Source organism: Nuphar pumila, chromosome 4 (assembly GCF_984573655.1).
Source record: "Nuphar pumila chromosome 4, dmNupPumi1.hap1.1, whole genome shotgun sequence".
NCBI classification, from domain to species: domain Eukaryota; kingdom Viridiplantae; phylum Streptophyta; class Magnoliopsida; order Nymphaeales; family Nymphaeaceae; genus Nuphar; species Nuphar pumila.
In genome coordinates this window covers 3,122,253-3,141,519 of record NC_143252.1, presented here as the reverse complement: position 1 = coordinate 3,141,519, position 19,267 = coordinate 3,122,253, and the positions used below count along the sequence as shown (strand labels likewise).

Here is a 19,267-nt window from a genome sequence, read left to right as displayed (position 1 = left end):
TACACTAGCTGAACTTTTTCTTTATGATATATCATCATCATGAGGATATTCACAAACTAGATTGATTTTTTATCATGAAGTAAAGCATAATTCTATGTAATCAAATCTAATTTAGATATGCATTAGATCCACATCCAATAGAAGTTATCTCATTATCATTTAGATATGCCAAACAAGATAAGCCCATTCTAAGGCTTTAATCTTATACATATTCAGATCCAAAACCGGATCCACTCTATATCCAAATTCATTGGATTTGTAAGAGTCCATATCCAAAACCCGACTTAAAAAGTTATCCATCAAGTCCAACATGATCTATATTAATATTCAAATGGATATTATGCAAAAGAAAATCATGGATCATAAAAAGATTTATCCATAATCTAAATCCATATTCATATATTTCAAATTCAAATGGGTATATATCTTTCTGATAGCAACATTTTTTGTACTATGTCAGGAACCTTATCAACATTCTTGCTGAAGTTTCTTAATCAGAGAAGTAGAGGCACATTCCTTATCGAGATTCTACTCTTTGACATGAAATAAAAAATTTGAAAAAACATCTTTGAAGCAATTGCAGTTATAAGAATGTAACATTGAGCACTCTTTGATTTACATATAGGGAAAAAGTCACTTCAATAACAAGTCAGTCGTATGAATGCTGAAACCCTAAAAAATCAAAGAAATGTTGAAACCCTAGAAAATTGAAAGAGAGAGAACACAAATCGGAGAAATACAGAAGGAAAGAACTCGTTAGCGTTGTCACCCGAGCAGGGAGGTGGTCGTCGACAGTGTCACCCAAGCAAGGTGGAGGTTGGCGGTCCTGTGAGATCGTAGAGAGGGAGAAAAATATCTGTAAATACGACTTTAGAGAGAAATATAAAAAAGGCTCGTCAGGCTCTTTTTAAATACGACTCTATAACGGTGACATAACTATCATCATTATCTAGTGAAACCCTATAATGATGTGATCCATATCTCGTTGTTATTGATCTATAATAGCGAGATTTTGTGGCATTGAAATTAAAGTGTTTTATCTGTAATATTTCTTGTTGTTATACATATGTCTTTAACGGGGACAAACAAATATTGTCGTTATAAATATGTTTAAAATATCAAGATGTGTGCAGAGGCAAGGCCCGATCCAGCTTGCTGTTATTGATGAAGCAATAACGGCGAGATTTATGACCATAGTAGATTAATAATGGTGTGATATTTATATCACCGCTATTGCCTATCAATTAGCAGGGACAAAACTCTGGCCATTGTGGCGAGTTTTTTTGTTGCCTTAAAAGAGTCGCCACTGTTGACCCTCATCCTTGTAGTGTATCTAATCTAAGGTACTAAGGCAACCATAGTCCAATCATAAAGCATTAACTAAAGTAAATTAATGTAATAGATTTCATCCATTGCTCAAAAAGTGCACGCTTGGGGGGTTATTATTAAAACAAATGTTGATTGACATTGAAATGCTTCTTCTCTATTCCTTTTTTTTTTCTTCCACGGTCTCATATCACAGACACATACAAACACAGGCGAAGAAAAACACCACAATGCTAAAAGCTGCACAAATTGCTTCTTTCACGCCAAGTCTCAGTGCAACAGCCCGGCTATGAAAGGTGCACCTGTTGCACCAATCCATTCCTGGCCTTGAATGAAGGCATTCACTGTGTATTGAAAGGCCTCCCTCCTGTCAGTGATCACCTTGAACCCACGCCAGGTGACCCTCCCAGTGGTTCTAGCACCTGGTCCCCTGTTGTTGTACTCAGCATAGAACAAGGTATTGAGAGCAAAGTTACCATCCCAAGCCATCCAGCCAGCAGGTTGAATCAAGTCACCAATGGTGGATTCCATCACCACAGTCCTTGAGTACTCCTTCCATGGCCTGCCCAAGTAGCTAAGGAGCTTGAACCTCAAGGGATAGAGCTGCGCATCAGGGACAATCCTGCAGTTGTGGATCACAATGCCTGTGGTCTGCCTCTTATCAATCCTTCCGTGAGCTGTTACTGTGTTAAATTGGTTGTCCAGTGGCCTTCTTACTATGATCAAGCAGTTCTGTAAGACAACAGCTGCATTACCAAAGATGAAGTCTATGGTTCCGGAGACGACGCAGTTCCTGTAGAACTGCCTGTGTGCTTGTGCATATAGTGTGTCTTGGTAGCCATCCATGCGGCAGTTGAAGAAGGCTGCCCTGTCTGATTGGACTCGGAGGGCGACGGCTTGGTGCTTGATCGCTCCGGCAGTGTTCCGGAACCCCATCGAGTGTGCAATGAATCCATTTCCGATAGCAACTGTTTAGAATTAGAAGATGGAATTATCAGATGCTGAGAATTGCCGCTCTATATCGAACCTAATGTCTCCTCATGCATTGGGTTCTTCTTTTTTTCTGTTTTTATTAATAAATACTTCTCTTTTTATTAAAAAAAAAAAGTGTTTAGCTTGTAAGCAATAAGGCTATAGCTAAAAACCTATTGCATACAGCTTCGAAACAATGTATTTATTTCCTAAATGAGCCAGTTCGAGCTTGGGTCAGTGGGTTTAAACTTTAAAGTTCGATTCTATTGGTTTCAGCCTTGTAACAATGTATTGGTAGCTCGAGCTTGGTGTGTTTATACCATGAGCTCGAGCTCAACTTGGCTCACCACAAAAACGCCGAGCTTGAACACCCTTTTTTTACCTTGTAATTACCAGCCCTAAGACTTTCAACTAACAACACCGAAAGCCCGACCTGGAGAGTTCGCTAGCAGAAGGGATGAGACAACCGGTGCACACCCAGAGGTGTACCGGGGTGTGCACCGGTGGGCCCAAGCCAAAATCCAATATACACTATTGGTGTGTGCACGCATAGAGAGAGAGTGAGGGGCTCACTGAAGGATGCAGTCTTGAAGGTCTGGGTGCCATCAACGAAGTTCCGTCTGCCGGTGACGATGGTCTTCCTGGCACCATCACCATACATGTACACGTTCTCCTTCTTCTGGTCGACGGTGACCTGCTCATCATAGATCCCAGCCTTCACGTAGATGACGTACCTGCCTACGTAGGTCTTGGGCATGGCGTTGAGTGCGGCGGTGATGGTCGTGAACTGCCCGCTCCCGTCCTTGGCCACCACTGCGTTGGGGGTGGGCCTGGCGCCGTCGGCATGCCTTGTCAGCAGCTTTCGGTCGCTGGCCGGAAACCACTCAGGAAACCCTTCCTCCTTCAGCTTTTGGTACTGCTCCTCCTCGGAGAGGAGCCGTCGGGCCTTGAACGGGATTTGAAAGTTGGACAGGATGGATGAGATCTCTGTGAGGATCGCGAGGGCATTGCTGCTGAGCCTCGTGGCGTTGTGGAGCTCGTCCTTCATGGTGGCCTTCAAGCTGGTGTTGCTGAACCCGTCAAGGCAGGTGTCCTGGTAGGAGATGACCGCACTCAGCCAGTTCTTGAGGTCGTCCGACCGGCCGGGAAGGTCCTTCATGTCCTTCTCCGACACATCTGAGAATGTGTCTTGCAGCTCGTCCACGGCATACTGCAACAGCTCCTTGCAGTTCTCGAGGGCCTGTTGCGTCATGTGATCGGAATCCTTGCCGGCGGCCAGTTTGGAGGAGATGTTGAAGCCCTTCACCACCTCGTCGATGGTCACCTTGATCGCTGCCTTCACGATGTCCTTCGGCTTCGTCGTCTCATTCACGGAGTTGGAGAGGAAGGAGATGCAAGTATCCTTGTAGTCGGTTGGGGAGCAGATGCTGTTGATCACCTGCAGACAGTTACCAGAGTAAGAAAGTGCATGGTTGCCAAAAAATAATGCTGTAGTATAAATTATGAAGCGAGAAGCAAGTGTTTCGTGCAATTTTTGAGTCAAGCAAAAAATGATTTAACGCTGCTACTTCAAGAATTTCATCTGAATGCTACCCAGCCTACCCTCCCCAAGGCTTTTGGAGGTTATGTTACAAGGTTATCTCCAAAGCGTTCGCCATGCGAACATGTGATGCCTAAGCTCATTTCCAAGCACCAATAGATTTTCATCAAGGGTTGGAAGCTACTCGAGGGATTCACACTTGCGCAAGAAGTTGTCTACACGAACAAAGGCATTCTTGCTCAAACTGGACCTCACTAAGGCATTTGATACGGTGAAGTGGGATTTATTGTTTGCATGCATAGAGAAAATGCACTTTGGGGAGAAATGGTGCAACTAGATCAAGGAGTGAGAATTTCTTCCATGATGATTAGCTTCAACGGTATGTGAGGTACATTCTTTAACCTTCATAGAAGGCTTCGGCAACGGGACCCCCTCTCACCCTTGCTTTTTCTCATTGTCATAGAAACCCTCTTTTGCATGATTCATTCGGCAATCTCCAGTGGCTTGTTTCATAATGTGGACCTACCAAGATTCCAAAACTTTTCTCGCATCCTCTTCGCGGACGACATCTTCATTTTTTGCCAAGCTAATGAGGACAACATCGTCAATTTGTGGGTGTTGCTACAAATTTTTTTTAAACTATCTGGCCTATCCATTAATGGCTAAAAATCAAATTTTGTGGGATTCAATGTTGATGGTCAAACGACATCCTTTGCTTCCACCATACTTGGTAGCTTTCCCCTTAAATATCTTGGACCCCTGCTTCACGTTCTAGTCACAAGAAATCGGTTTTAGAAGGAAGTTGAGGAGAAAGTATTAGCAAAAATGAACAAGTGGGTTGGGTTCAACCTTGCTATTGCAAGAAGAATCAGCTTAGTCAAGCATGTCCTCCGATCCTTCCTTTTGTATTTCCTACAATTTTTTTTAAAAATTTCGTGCAGGACAAAGAAGAGGATAAATAATGCATTTCAAACGTTCATTTTGGTCTAAGAAAAATCAAAAGGTTAGAATGCACTCAGTTTCATGGGAAATGTAGCAAGGAAGAGGGAGGTTTGGGCATTGGTGAAGCGGGGTGGTGGACGATGTCCTTGCTCATGAAATGGCTATGGCTGGTCATCACTCAAGACAAACCGTGGGTGACGGTTTTAAAGCAAAAATATAGCTTGTTTGGATGGCCTTGAGGCTGGTTTGAGGGAGTCAAAATGGGTAGCAGGGTCTGTCATATGGAAGGGATGGGTGAAAATGTTAATCGAGTTCCTTGAAGCAATTCACATCACTATCAGAGATGGCTCCAATACTAGATTCTTGAAGGATTCGGATGATCAGCCACATTGGGACTAAGACACGGCCTGCACTCTCATGGGGGCAGCAGTGGGGAAGCTTGGATGAAAGAGGGTTGCGTCAAAGACTTTTATCCAGCCCTTTATTGGGTTGCTAAAGGTAAAGAGAGTAAAATCATCTCTAACTAAAATCGAGTCTTTGGGTGGGAGATTCAACTTCGGTGAAACCCATCACCACTTGTCTTCGATCAATGGATGAGTCTAATAAAGAACTTAGCCCCATTCATTCTCACTATTACACTTGATGCCCCTAGCTGAAACCAATCATCGGACGGCCTGTTTAGCATCAGCTCTTCTTACCTCATGTTGGAACCAGCCACAGTGCAATGGCTGCCAATCAAAGCACTTTGGGACCTGGCCTACCCAATCTGTGGATCCATCACCACCTGTCTAATTCTTCACAACAAGCTGCTCACGAGGCAGGGGTTTAACGTGCAAAGTAGATGCACCCTATGTCAGGGCAATGAGGAAACGATGCCACACTTATTTTGGGAGTGCACCTTCACAAAAGCATCTTTCAGATCTCTTTGGGGGCATAACCGACTCTCATTGGCCTATGGCCCATGATCTTAGGATAGTCCTTATCTTATGGTGCCTAAACTGGCTCCAACAGAATGGACATATTCATGAGAACACACAACAGAACCCGCTCAGTGTCACAAAGGTTGCCCGTCATGAACTGTTTTTCAGGATGAGGTTCAAGTGGCTAGATACGTTTGTTTCCCCTCTTTAGCAACATTGACTGCTGATGTAATTCTTGCATACATATATATAAAACATTTTTTCTTCAAAAAAGAAGCAAATGTTTTCTTTTCCTTTTTTTCCTTCCCAAAAATGCCTTAATGCTCGAAGCATGAAGGTTTTAGAAAAAGCATAAGATGAGGAAATGAGTAAGAAGCAATAATCGAATCAAGTATGATGTTACATAAAAACGAAAAGAAAAATCAATTGTTTTAGAGTACATCTTTAAGCTTTTCATTGAAAAAGTACTTGTCATATGTAGGTTTTATATAAAAACTACTTTAAAAAGAAAAAAACAATTATTTTCAAGTAAAATTTGTATTTTTTAAATAATCAAAGAACAAGCTCGATTTATATTAGGGAAACAAGCTTCCTGTAAAGATTATAAAACAAGAAATAAATGCATGGTTTCGTGCTCACGAAGCGAGTTTCTTGAGAAGTTAAGAAGCATCAAGTAACCTAACCCGCATGCTGGGGCTCATATTGTCACTCGCATCCTGGCTACTCCCGTTATTCTTCGTCCTGGTGACTGTCACGGCGACGACAGCAACAACCGCGACGACGACAATGATGAAGAAGGCGGCCAAACCGATCTTCTTGCCGGCACCACCTCTCCTGCTCTCAGTGTACCCTCTATCGTTTATGTGGCCGTAACCATTAGATGAGGCCATTTTTGCGTTCCTCTGGTGTTACTTGTGCCCTTCGACAATTGGTTACGTAGCTGGGCGACAAGAAAAAAAAAACACCTTGGAGTGTTTCTTTTTCTTGGTGGTGCTCGTGAATTTTATTTTTTATCTCCTCTCCTCCTTTGCCTCTTCTCTTCTCACCCAAAGAGGGTGATGCTGTTGTAGCCCTGAAGGAGAGAAAGAGAGAGGCACGTCTCCTTCCATTTTTTTTAGCGCCTACACGATATGCTTAAAAGGAGAGAGGGCGTTATAGACAGGTGGTGGACGTGTTGGTTGTAGGCCGAGGAGTGAGGAGAGCCATGCAGAATTGAGTCCCAAACTGGGTGGCTTAACTTTGATCTTTGGCCGGCAGGCACGTAATCTCTCTCTCTCTCTCTCTCTCTCTCTCTATATATATATATATATATATATATATAGTTTTTTATAAAAGTTTGAAAAATCAATAATCCAAAATCGTTATAAATTTTTAGGCTTCAAACATCATTTTTATCATTAAAAACACGTGATCCAGGTGTGTATTTTTAGTAAATTGACCATGCTCAACACATTTATAGGGCCGAAACTGCATAAAAAGCATTGGAGAAGCTCAAAAACCCATTTAGCATGTGGTTCAGCATGGACTCATTTTCGTGTGTATATATATATAGATAAATATGTGTGTGTTTTGCCGGGCCCTCCCATATAAAATTTATGGTTCTGCCCCTTTTCATATTGGATTAGTGTTCAAAAGCTCGAAGTGTGGTACCAAACCTTCCTACTGATACTCAATGGTTCTTGGGGAGGAATCACCCAAGAACACAAAATGAAAGGTTTAATTTTGAACTTGTTTCTTTTTGATGCATCATAAAATTCTATTAGATGAAAATTAGTTCATAGGTGGACTACGTAAGGCACGGTGGTCGTGGGCCCCCCACCCGGGGTTTTCCTCACTTCGGTGATGTCATCGAAAAAAAGAAAAAGAAAAATAGTGACAATACATTATAGAACAGACTATATTACAACCCAAAACGCAGTTCTAAGCATTTGATCACTTTAAAATTTCCACTACATACTCTATGAAAGCTTCTGCCCATTTGGCCTTAATCTTAGGGATTCTGTCTGATTTCACAATAAGTTAAATTTCTAGTTTTCCTACTTCAAAAATGTAAAAACCCGAAGTAGCCTCTTGTATATCCTCACTCGTCCTTTGGTGATTGCAACAGTTATACGAAGTTGAGCCAACATGTTACCTTGGTGCAAGCTCAAAATAGTCACAATTGTTAACAACATAAACAGATGGTACCTATAGATGTTCTTTATTTTCTTTTTATTTGATAGTCCATCTGGGGTTAGTCAGACTCCTACCCGTTATACAACTATACCATTGGGTTTTGAACCTGCAATGTCCCAACGCATGGTAACGTGCACTGGCTAATCCTACCAGACAAGTCGGAGTCCCCTTTGGTGACAAACCGGATCCATCCTACATTCAATCCTAGCCGTCACAAAAATGTCTAAGATTAGTCAACTTTCTTACCTGGACGTAGACTAATCTTAGCTGTCCAGGTGCATCTGGCTAGCATCAACGTAGATCCTCTGACATCAGAGGATAGAATCCTTTTGGGCATCTTTATGCCCTTAGCCGGATATTAATGCTGAGTGGGGCACTATGCAAATCCGACTCATAAACAGGCTTACATATTGTGGCAGTTTGGGGTGCCAACAGCTCTCGTATGAGCCGACCCTGAATAGTGCAAATGGGTCGGATCCAGGATGGGTGTTTTGCATGTTTTGGCTGTTCTGGATTCAATTCCAATCCGATTTCCCATGTATTTAACTGTACTGGATCCGAATCATTTGCATCCCTAACCCTGACTTATACCAAAATCTAGTAGAATCTGGATTTGGTAATAAAGAAAGATGTCCAATTAACTATTTGGTTTGGACTCAGTGTCTGATTAGCGTATGGAGCTAGGTATGGTTTATAAAATTTCATAGCAGACCCAGCTCTGACCCATTCAGTCAGGTCCACACCAGGTACCAATACCTCAGATTTAGATCCAAGTCTGGACACACCTGGGTCTAATGAAGGTTTGACCCGTTGACACCCCTACTGCCAGCACAGCCCATCCGGTCTATTGAGTTAGGCCGTTTCTGGGTTTGATCGGATTAGGAGAATAAATGTTGGCGAAAAGATCAGGTGCAATATAATGGTACAAATATTTGTGCTTTAAGCACCTGATATCACCCTCCATCTTGCGAACAGGGCCTGTCAGTTGTGGGGCTCAAGGCTTGATGGAGGTCAATGAGGTCCTTAATTAATGCACAAATTTTGTGCCATGGGATTGCACCCAATCGGAACTCTAAATGTTGAGGCCAACTTAATCGAGCCAGGATCAGGTGCCATCACATGGCACACTTTTCTCCAAACCTAACTGCCCTCCATCTGCTTTTGGGCCCACAACTGAGACCGTCAGCCAAAGATGAAGGCAGCACACTTCAAAGTGTGCCATGTGATGGCACCTGATCCTGGCTCGTAACCGTTTAGACCTATTTGGTAAATGGAAATATTAGTTCTCAAGCCATATCAGGCTGGACTTTGTCTTTTAACCGCTAGTAGCAACTAAACTCTTTTATCTATGTGCCCTGGTTTTTAGATAACAGGCGGAAACCACTTCCATTCACTCGCAAACTTGTTGGTGTAAAATCCCCAGGTGACCATGACCCACTAGATCCCACTTAGCTTTCGCCTCGCAGCAAGGGATGCACGTACATGGGTATTAGTTCTCAAGCCATAACACCGCATTAAGTAAACAATCACATGTTTATATTGCCTTTTTACCATGTTTCTTTTTTAAGGGAAATAAAAAAAAAGGAAACAAACAAAATTTGAATCTATCTTGACTAACAGAATTTTGGTTTGAATCCCTCTTGACTAGCAGAATTTTGGTGAAAAGATCAGGTGCAATATGATTGCACAAATCACAAATTGTGTGCTATGTGATTGCACCCTATTTGGACTCAGAATTTTGTCACCGTATACTTCTTTTAATTAAAAAATGCCACTGAGATTCTCTAATGCAAATAAAGGAATAGAAATACTAAGCACAAACGATAATGTGGTTTTTTCTTTTTTATTGTTTTTTTTTCTCTTTTGAGAATCTAGCTGGGCGGTTAAATTAGGATCGGTTTTAATCCACCTAGGGCTGAACCTGCCTAAGCCTAGTAACTAGTAAGCTTATACCATTGTGACCGCAACATGGTCCAGGTCTGGGGTGGGCAATAAGACAACTGACCTGGGTGCATTTCACCTTTTTCCATCGAGTTTTGAGGGTGACCCATCCCAAAAATGAGGTGACTCTTTTATTAATGGGCCAGGCTCCAGCCTTGTTAATTATAACCCAACGGGATGTCTAACATTAAATTAGTTGGGTTTAACATTAAATGAATTCAATCTTATTAAAATTATTAAAATACTCTTAAAAAGTAGTATTTTTTAAAACATATGGTTACTTTTGAGGTTAAAAATACAAATTTGATAGATTCATAAAGCTACATTTTGAAAAAGGTATTTGACTCTGTAATTGTTAGCTAATGACTACATATAGATCACAAAAACAAACACGAAAAAGAAAACGGCCACACATGAAAAACAAAGATTTTACGTACACTACAAAAAAATTGTTAATTAGCGACGAAAATTTACGACAGATTTTTTTCATCACAAATTTATGACAGATTAACTAGAAAAAACTTTCATCTTGAATCTGTCGCTAAGTAGCGACAGATTAGCGATGCAAAAATGTTATTGTTAATCCGTCGCTACTTAGCGATGCGACTCCAATTTTTCATCGCTACTTGTCAATAGAAGAAAAACAAATTAGCGACAGATTTAGCGAGAGATTTTTTTCCTCGCTAATTCGTCGCTAATTAGCAACGAATTAGTGAGCAAAAAATTTCCTTGCTAAATCCGTCGTTAATTTTTTATTTAAACCGCCCATCAAGAGCGCAAAATTTTCCCTCTCTCTCAGTTCAAAATTTAAACCAACCTAGTGATTTAAACCGACTTCCGAAGGAATGATATCGAAGGACGGCGACGAGGCAAAGCAGACGGTTGCTGGAGCACGGCGATGCCGGAGAGCGCGCCGGTTCACGGAGGATGGCGACGAGGCAAAGCGGCCGGTTGCTGGAGGACGACAATGTCGGAGAACGCATCAATTCACAGAGGACGGCGACAAGGCAGACCATCCGGTTGCTGGACAACGACGCCGCTGAAGAGCGTGCCGGTTCACAAAGGACGACGATGAGGCAGAGCATTCGGTTGCTGGAGGACGGCGACGCCGAAGAGCACACTGGTGCACAGAGGACGGCGATGAGGCAGAGCATCCGGTTGTTGGAGGACGATGATGCCGAAGAGCGTGACGCCGATTCACGTAGGACGGCGATGCCGAAGAGCGCACCGGTTCACTGAGGACGACATTGCAAATATCGAAGGATGGGCAGTCCCTTTGCAATGCTTGTCGGGTGCGGTACAAGTCCGGTTTATTGCTGCCAGAATACCGCCAGACAGGAAGCAATTTTTTTTTTAAATTTAGCGACGAATACTGTCTGTCGCTAATCTATCGCAAATTAACGACGAAAGTAACAACATATAATTTTGGTGCTAATTAGCGAGCAAAAATTTGCAATGAACGATATTCATCGCTAATTCGTTGTCAATCCATCGCTAAACAGTTTAGCGATGGATTAACGGCGAATTAGCGATGAATATCGTCCATTGCTAATCCACGATTTTCTTGTAGTGGTAGTTAGGCAAGAATTGCATATGTCCACAATCTCACTAAGCCTTCTTCTTTATTGATTGAGATTCAATATAGGAGTCAAATTGCCTCCTTTAAATAAGAGTCTATGAGTTTTACAAACTAAGCATGAAACCAATAAGACTTGAGTTGAGCCTGAATCCAATAGTATCACTACAAGAAAAAACGTTAATTAGCGATGAAAATTTGTGTCAGATTATTTTCGTCACAAATTTGAGACGGATTAGCTAGAAAAAACTATTCATCGTTAGAATTGAAATTAGTGACAGAATTAGCCACGGAAAAAATACACCGCTAATTAACGACGGATTAGCGCCGAAAACATTCTGTCCCCAATTTTTTATAAAAAATGGGCGCGAAGTTCCCCCTCTCTTTGATTACCCCCAAATCCTCCCCTTTCCCATCCGGAGCCAGGTGCTATCGCCATAACCACCACTGCCTCTCCCCATCCGGAGCCGGGTGCTATCGCCATAACCACCACTTTCCTTAATCCCTTCACCTATTCTTAGGGGTTTTGGGTTTTAATGGCCACAAAATTTTGTGGGTGTTGCTCATTTCCTTCCTTAAATACATGTACAAGAAGAAGAATAAGAGGAAAAAGAAGAAATCTTTATTTCTTTGTTGCTGTTGATTGGGAGGGTTTCAAATGGGTTCGTTTTACAGTGGCCTAGAGCATCAGAGGTATGACTCTTTTGCTCCGGATTTTGAGTTTGCTCTGATTGTTTTTTCCTTTTTCTTTTTTTTGTGTTTTTGTTTTTGCACATTTGGTGTTTTTCTACGAGGAAGTGAAATTGATCCTCAGTGTGATATCTACGAGTCCTTTTTGTTGATTCTTATCGTTGCCAAGTTCTTGCGTAATTTTTTTGGTGGCAGTGTGATCGGTGCTCAAATGTGTTCTTAGTCCAACGGCTCTAGTGGGGATGAAGAATGGAGTCAAATGATTCTGGGGAACCGTGAACGAAATCCGAATCATTTACAATGTTAAGGGTTGGCATAGAGATGTATTGAATATGATGGTTTGTGGATCTTTTTGTTTGGGTGGGGATAAAAAGTATGTTGATGGTTCCGAGAATCCAGAATTTTTTTAATATCATGTATTGATGATGTATATGATGAAGAATTGCCATGGGCTTCCTGAAAGTGTTGTATTTGCTGACATCTTCTATGTCTAAACGATGCAACCATTTGGAAAAGGAGCAAATGATCTACCGCGCTGCGTCTCTCGATGAGAGATTCCACGATGTGTGTTAAGCGAAAGCGTTTTTTTAAAGATTGTATATTAGTTGTTCTCTTGGATTATGAAGTATATGTAGGTGTGCAAGTTCAGCCCTTTACAGGCAGGCCCATTGTTGGTGATGGTGGTGTTTAGGTTCAGGAAAAGTTCTATTGCATAGTGGGAGGTTTTCATGCTGTGTGGTAGTTTGGTGGATACGGTAGCTTCATATTTTACATCAACATTAATGTGCTTCTAACTTACTAGAATATTGAACAATTTCACTTTCTTATAGGACAACCTAAGATAGTCTAAGTTTCTCAAGAATGTAAGAATTTGGAGTATGTAGTTGATGCTAATTACTGTTTGCAATTTTGTTTTTTAGTAGTATAAAAGATGTCATCCTCCCTGAGTGAATCACTATCGAGAAAGACATTGGTGTTTGCTCTTAAATTATGGGTCGTGATCTGTATCTCAGTTGGGATATTCATAGCATTGGTTCTATCCATCTTGGCGATGTGGTTGGCTTCTCAAAGAAAATAAAAAAGGACCCTTGATAATCTGCGCTCAGATTACCCTGATCATGATGGTCTTGCCTTTGGTTTACATGATCAATCAAGTACAAAAGATTCTGAGAAGATGTTAGTGCATTTAAGCATGAGCAGATCAAGTGAAGCTGATAATCTCAGTCAATACAGCTCAGTATATCAGCTAGAGAGAGCTGGCAGTTCGCAGTAGGGTGATGATGGAAATTCGGGGCATGTCCATAATCCATCTTCATCATATGGTTTCAGGACAGCTTCACCATCAACAGGTTTTCCTGAGGTATCACATCTTGGTTGGGGGCATTGGTTTACTTTAAGGGATTTAGAGTTGGCAACTAATCGATTCTCAGGGGATAACGTGCTTGGTGAGGGTGGATATGGGGTTGTGTATAAAGGACAGTTGATCAATGGGACATCTGTAGCTGTGAAGAAGCTCCTTAACAACATATAACTTCAATAAAGTTGACCACCATCATTCCTGACTTATGTTTATGTTACTATCTGACTCCAATTAAAATATTACAGGGAACAGGCAGAGAAGGAATTTAGAGTAGAGGTGGAGGCTATTGGTCATGTGCGTCACAAAAATCTTGTACGTCTATTAGGTTACTGTGTGGAGGGAACTCATAGGTAAAGCATTTTCTTCTCTGCTTATCTATAGAATGTAAAGTTCTCTTGTTCTAATTTTTGCACGGTAGATCTACTTAATCTTGAAATCATATTTCAATTAACAACAGACAGAAAATATAAAGATTTTGATAATAAAATTTTGTTCTTACAATGAGACTTTCATATGAATCATAATTTTTTCTTCTCCAAATTTCTTTTTTTATCTATTTTCTTCTGGATTGAAGTACAGAATGTTGGTGTATGAATATGTTAACAATGGGAACCTAGAGCAGTGGCTTCATGGTGCACCGCCAAAGCGTAAGTCTATTTCTGAAGACACAATTAGCAAAATCCTGCTTGTATCCTTTGCTAATAATTTGATGACCACTTTTTCCTTTTGGCATGAGGAGCACAGATTATGTGATTAATAGCTTAATCATATCATAAAATTATTGATCCAATTTCTGCAGGCTTGCATATTTACATGAAGCTAATGAACCAAAAGTTGTTCATAGAGACATAAAATCAAGCAATATCATGATCAATGAAGATTTCAATGCGAAGGTTTCTGATTTTGGACTAGCTAAACTCCTGGGATCAGGAAAGAGCCATATAACTACAAGAGTGATGGGAACATTTGGGTACAAATTTGATTTCTTGCAGCCTACATACTTGCTTTATACTTGTTGTTTATGTTGAACTTTTTTTCTTTCATAAAGTTGGCCACAATCTGTGTGATGGGTGATGGAGCACATTGCCTGTTAGATAGGGGTATAGGGTGCACAATTGGCTGATGGCGATTGTGCACCAGATGTTCATGAAGTATGGATTTGATGCTGCCAAAAGTATTTAGAGGGATGGTTGTAGACACTGCAGAGATGAACCCAATTAGTAAGGTTTGAGTGCTCAGTTTTTAAAATTATTAAGAAATCAGATAACTAGTTTTTGAGAGGCCTCTCTGTTTCTTCAATTGCTTTCCTCTTTGATAAAAAAATTTGTTTTACATATGAAATTTTCAATATGACTAATTGGTGTTTCAAGTTTCTCTTTTAGAGTTTGGAGGATGAAGTGGTTTGTAAAATTGTCCTGAAGTTAGTTAGCTTGCAGTTGTGGCACAACCTTTTTGTTGGCCGATTCAAGGTGGAGACTTTCTTGTTTTACATAAAATTTCTTTGACATTTCGTTGTTTGCAATTTTAATGAAGAAATGAATTTTGTTTTCCTTTGTGTCAAGATGGAACTTTGCCTCCATCCCCACCTAGTTGGTAAATGGAAAAAGATGACTAGAAAAGAAGCCATAAAGGCAAAGAGAGAAGGGAGTGCTTATGATCCATCAGTTGTGCATAAAGTGAGATTCTTGAGAAGATTGATTGATGAATTTCTGGAGGTATTGTGTAACATTGTTTGCATAAGTTTTGTTACTTCATGTTTTATTCAATTTTTTTTTTCTTTTTATTTGTTTTATGTCCATAACTTGCTATGCCCATAAAATGTGTACCAACTTTCAGCCTTGTTTTTTCATATGCTAGATTGTTACAAATCAAGTTGATACTGATTTGTGACAGTTCAAGTTTCCTGTTTCATTTCCCTTGTCTGTCACATGTAATGTGCATGAAAGAGATTGCTGATGGTAGACCATTATTTTCAGATGCTAGATTCTAAGATTTTATTACAAAAGCAAGTAGTTACTGCAGTGATGCAGTCAGTTGATGCCAATGAAATCGATGATGCTTGTGTTCTGTACTGCAAGAGGTTTGCGGAGTTCCTGATTGATTTGCTAAGCCAGCTGCCTACGCAGAGGTATTTCTACTCATAAATTCAATTGCCATTTGAAAACTCATCTCCTTCAAATCCATACAGTTAGTTGGTGTGAAAAATAGGGAACTATCCTTTTCCATATTGTTGTTTATCAGCCTATCCTGAAGTGTCCCATTAGATTGTTTCTCTTCAAAACTGATGAGTATGCTTTCCTTAAATTGATTTTTTTACTTCTCTTTCTTTGCTATGTACAGGGAGGCCCGACAGCTACAGTTGTTTTTGCTGTAAAGTGGATAGAGACTGGTGCAATACACTTTGGCATGATTGTTTCATATTATGGGTTTGTTAGTGATGGTAATTCATTAACCGTGCTTTATTTTGCTAGTGAACATTTGATTCCTGTTAAATAAATATTGGATGCTTCTAAAGCCCTTTTATTGCTTTATTTTGTTGCACATGGTTCTCTATTGACACATAAAAGAGTACATGTTAGACTGATTCTCCTCTTGACATGGGTCATATTTGCTTTATGCATTTCGTAGATGTAATAGACTTGGAATTGCCAACTTAGGTGGTCTTGCCACTAATGCAAGTATCTAAGAAATAAAACATGAGCATTCATTAAATAAAAAATTAACAACAACTACGCCTTCATCCCAAAACAATTGGGGTCAGCGATATGAACCAAAAAAGAAATTCATTTTGGGTCTTCCACATGAATCCTTTTCCTCCAATCATTTCTATCCAATGCCATGTCCTCGGTGAGGTTCAAAGCATTCATATTCTTTCCTATCATCTCCATCCAAGTCTTCCTAGGCCTACCCCGACCTCTTTTAACTAATATATTTTCCCATTTCTCCAACTTTCTAACTAGAGCATCATTAGGCCTTCGCCGAATATGTCCAAACCACCGTAAACGATTCTCTCGCATCTTATTTTAAATAAAAAATTAACATTAACAACAAAATGCATATTAGCATTAACAATATAATGTCATAATTAGAAAATGCATTTTATCATTAACAACCAAATGTTAATATATATATATATATATTAGAAAATACATGTTTTCATTTTATCGGATATAGGTATAGTTTTTTCTTATAAAAATCTAGTTAAACCCGAATCTTGATCTGATACCTACATTACTTAGTTGGATTCAAGTTTGGACCCATTCATTTTAACATAGGTCCAACTGATGAGTTGTGGAGCCTGATTCAGAGTTTTTGCCCTTGCAGTAAAGGGGGGGCGGAGCTCCCCTCGGCGCGGGTCCTGATATTTTTTTGGTGTCTTATCGATCAATTTTTTTTTGGGGGCTTATGTTTGAGACCCGGTGTCTTATGATCAGACCCGATTTTTTACTAGCAGGTTAGTTAAAACTGCGTAAAAAAACCTTAAATTTTGGTCAAATAAGGACTTTGACCCTCATTTGACTAAAAAATTCAAGGCGTGTACGCCTCGGCTTGAGGCGCACGCCTCAGAGCTCTTTTTTTTTTAAATTTTGCGACAGATTAGCAACGAATATTATCCGTCGCTAATATTCAGCGATGGATTTTCGAGGATTTGCAATGAATTATATTTCGTCGCTATTTTAGCAACGGAATTAGCGACAGAATATAATCTATCGTAAAACCAAATTAGTGCTTATTTAGCGATGGACTCACGACGGAATATGACATTTGCTAATCCATCACAAATTAACGACGAAAGTAGCAACATATAAGTTTTATCGTTCATTATCGACCAAGAAATTACGATGAACAATATCCGACGCTAATCCATCATCAATCCGTCACTAAACATTTTAGCAACGGATTGGCGATAGATTAGCGACGGATATCGTTTGTCGCCAATCCATATTTTTCTTGTAGTGTATGTGATCAAGGTTGTTAAATGCGATGAGGTGAAGCGAGGCGTAAGCCTTGAGGCGTTGGAGCGTAAGCTTAAGCTTCATAATCAAAATAATAAAATAAGCTTCAAGACCACTGTCCTCTCACATATACCATCAAACACTTGGTGTGTGTGCCGTCAATAACTCTGCAAGCTCGATTGGCGATCTATAAGGTCACTTGGCAAGAAGGACTCAATGCATCTGATACGCTTGCGGGGATTGATCAAGCAATTGCCGATGGTGTGTATGTGATCTCGCTGTCCTTGAGCTTCAAGCATGGTCCTCTCTATGAAGACCCCATTGCTATCACATCATTTGCATCAATGTAGAAAGGTATTGTAGTCTCTGCATCTACTAGAAACAGGGGACCTGATTTCAGGACGGTTCACAATGGCGCACCATGGATACTAACAGTCGGTGCTACCACCATAGATCGGAGGTTCTCTGGGATTGTCACTCTAGGAAATGGAGTTTCCTTGATTGGTTCATCCGTGTATGTTGATAACAAAGCAATGAAAGAGTTACCACTGTATTACAATGAATCTGCTTTCGCCTGCAGTAACCACGAAGCGCTCAAGAATGCAAGAAATAAGGTTGCTGTATGTGAAATTTTTGGTGATGAATCATCAGTATCCGAGACCTTTGTGGTTGCTAATGCACGAGGAGCAGGTGCTTTACTCCTGATAAATTCCTCAAGAACCAGCATAAATCCAATTATTAGCCTGAAGTTTCGCAAGACATTTACCTTAAGTGTGCGTTTCAAACCTGAAACGCATCACTGCAACGCATCAGTATTTTGAGCGTGCGCTTCTCCTCAGAGGCGTACTCTTTGGGTACCTGGCTATTGGGTCCGGTCATGAGCAGTCAATTCGGATAAGGTCAACTGGCATGATGTCCAACTACACAGAAACTAGGGGTGTCATTGAGTCAGGTCTGACCTGGACCTGACCCGTACCAAACCCTATAGGGTCAAGGTTTGGTGATAACGAAGAAGGTTAAATTATATACAATCCTATTCAAACCCAAAGGGTCCGATAATATATTGATATGGATTGTGAAACTTTGTATCAGACTTGGGTCCAACTTGAGTTCTGATTAATATTTATTATTTTTCAATGTAAAAATGATTAAAAAAATATTATTGTACCGGATAAGGTCTGGGTGTGGCTCATGTAATACTTGTAGGACCTGTGTATGGCTTTTCTTATGGTGAACTCGATTGCACCTTGGTCCAGATCCAGTGCCAGAACCTCAATGTCAAGATACTCACTAGACCCACTGGGTGGGTACCCACCCTCGCATATGGAGTCTGGCTGAGGGACTTAGTGGTCAACTATGTTACAGGGCATGCCATTTTGGGTGAATTTTATTTATTTTTTATTTTTTTGAAAGGCAAGCTGAGGTTAGACGAACCCCTACCAGAACAACAGTCGCCCTATGTGGTAGTGGGATTCGATCCTGGGCCTTCAGCATGACACAGGACCCCGCTTACCACATGGGATACCATCTTGGTGGTATTTTGGGTGCATTTTAGCAGACGACACAGGCTGACACGTTCAGACACTGACACCTATGAATATTATTTTAATATTTTTAATATTATTATTATACCTTTTAATAATAATGCAATAAAAATATATTTTTTAGTATTAAAATATCAAAAATAAATTTTATTGATTATAAATTAAAATTTATGTACCCTCATGTCAACTTATCTTTGTGACATAACTGGTTAACAACCACTAATAGCCTACTTGTTTAAAAGAATGTAAAAAATGAGAAAAAATACACGTTTTAACAAGAGAAGAAAGAAATAAGAGCGATAGAGATTACACAAATTTTTTTTAA

The 19,267-nt window shown here is 40.3% G+C and overlaps 1 protein-coding gene and 1 pseudogene across 1 annotated transcript; one reads left to right on the top strand and one right to left on the bottom strand.

Annotated features, from left to right (window-relative positions):
* Window positions 1-1,596: 1,596 nt before the first annotated feature.
* On the bottom strand, window positions 1,597-6,590 carry LOC149839073 (putative pectinesterase/pectinesterase inhibitor 45 pseudogene; annotated as a pseudogene).
* A 4,153-nt stretch (window positions 6,591-10,743) lies between these two features.
* LOC149839072 (putative receptor-like protein kinase At2g42960) lies at window positions 10,744-14,470 on the top strand. The gene is made up of 6 exons (XM_090003925.1): window positions 10,744-11,046; window positions 12,718-12,773; window positions 13,412-13,607; window positions 13,686-13,792; window positions 14,022-14,140; window positions 14,241-14,470. Exons 1-6 carry the CDS (start codon window positions 10,744-10,746, stop codon window positions 14,468-14,470), a joined length of 1,011 nt encoding a protein of 336 aa, XP_089860051.1.
* The last annotated feature ends 4,797 nt before the right edge of the window (window positions 14,471-19,267 follow it).

Excerpts from the sequence above, each read along its gene's own strand:
- LOC149839072 (XM_090003925.1), top strand. The coding sequence starts at position 10,744 with ATGGCGACGAGGCAAAGCGGCCGGTTGCTGGAGGACGACAATGTCGGA. Across the intron at positions 12,774-13,411 it reads TTGGTGATGGTGGTGTTTAG|GACAGCTTCACCATCAACAG; the intron begins GTTCAGGAAAAG and ends ATATGGTTTCAG. Across the intron at positions 14,141-14,240 it reads AATCCTGCTTGTATCCTTTG|GGCTTGCATATTTACATGAA; the intron begins CTAATAATTTGA and ends CCAATTTCTGCA.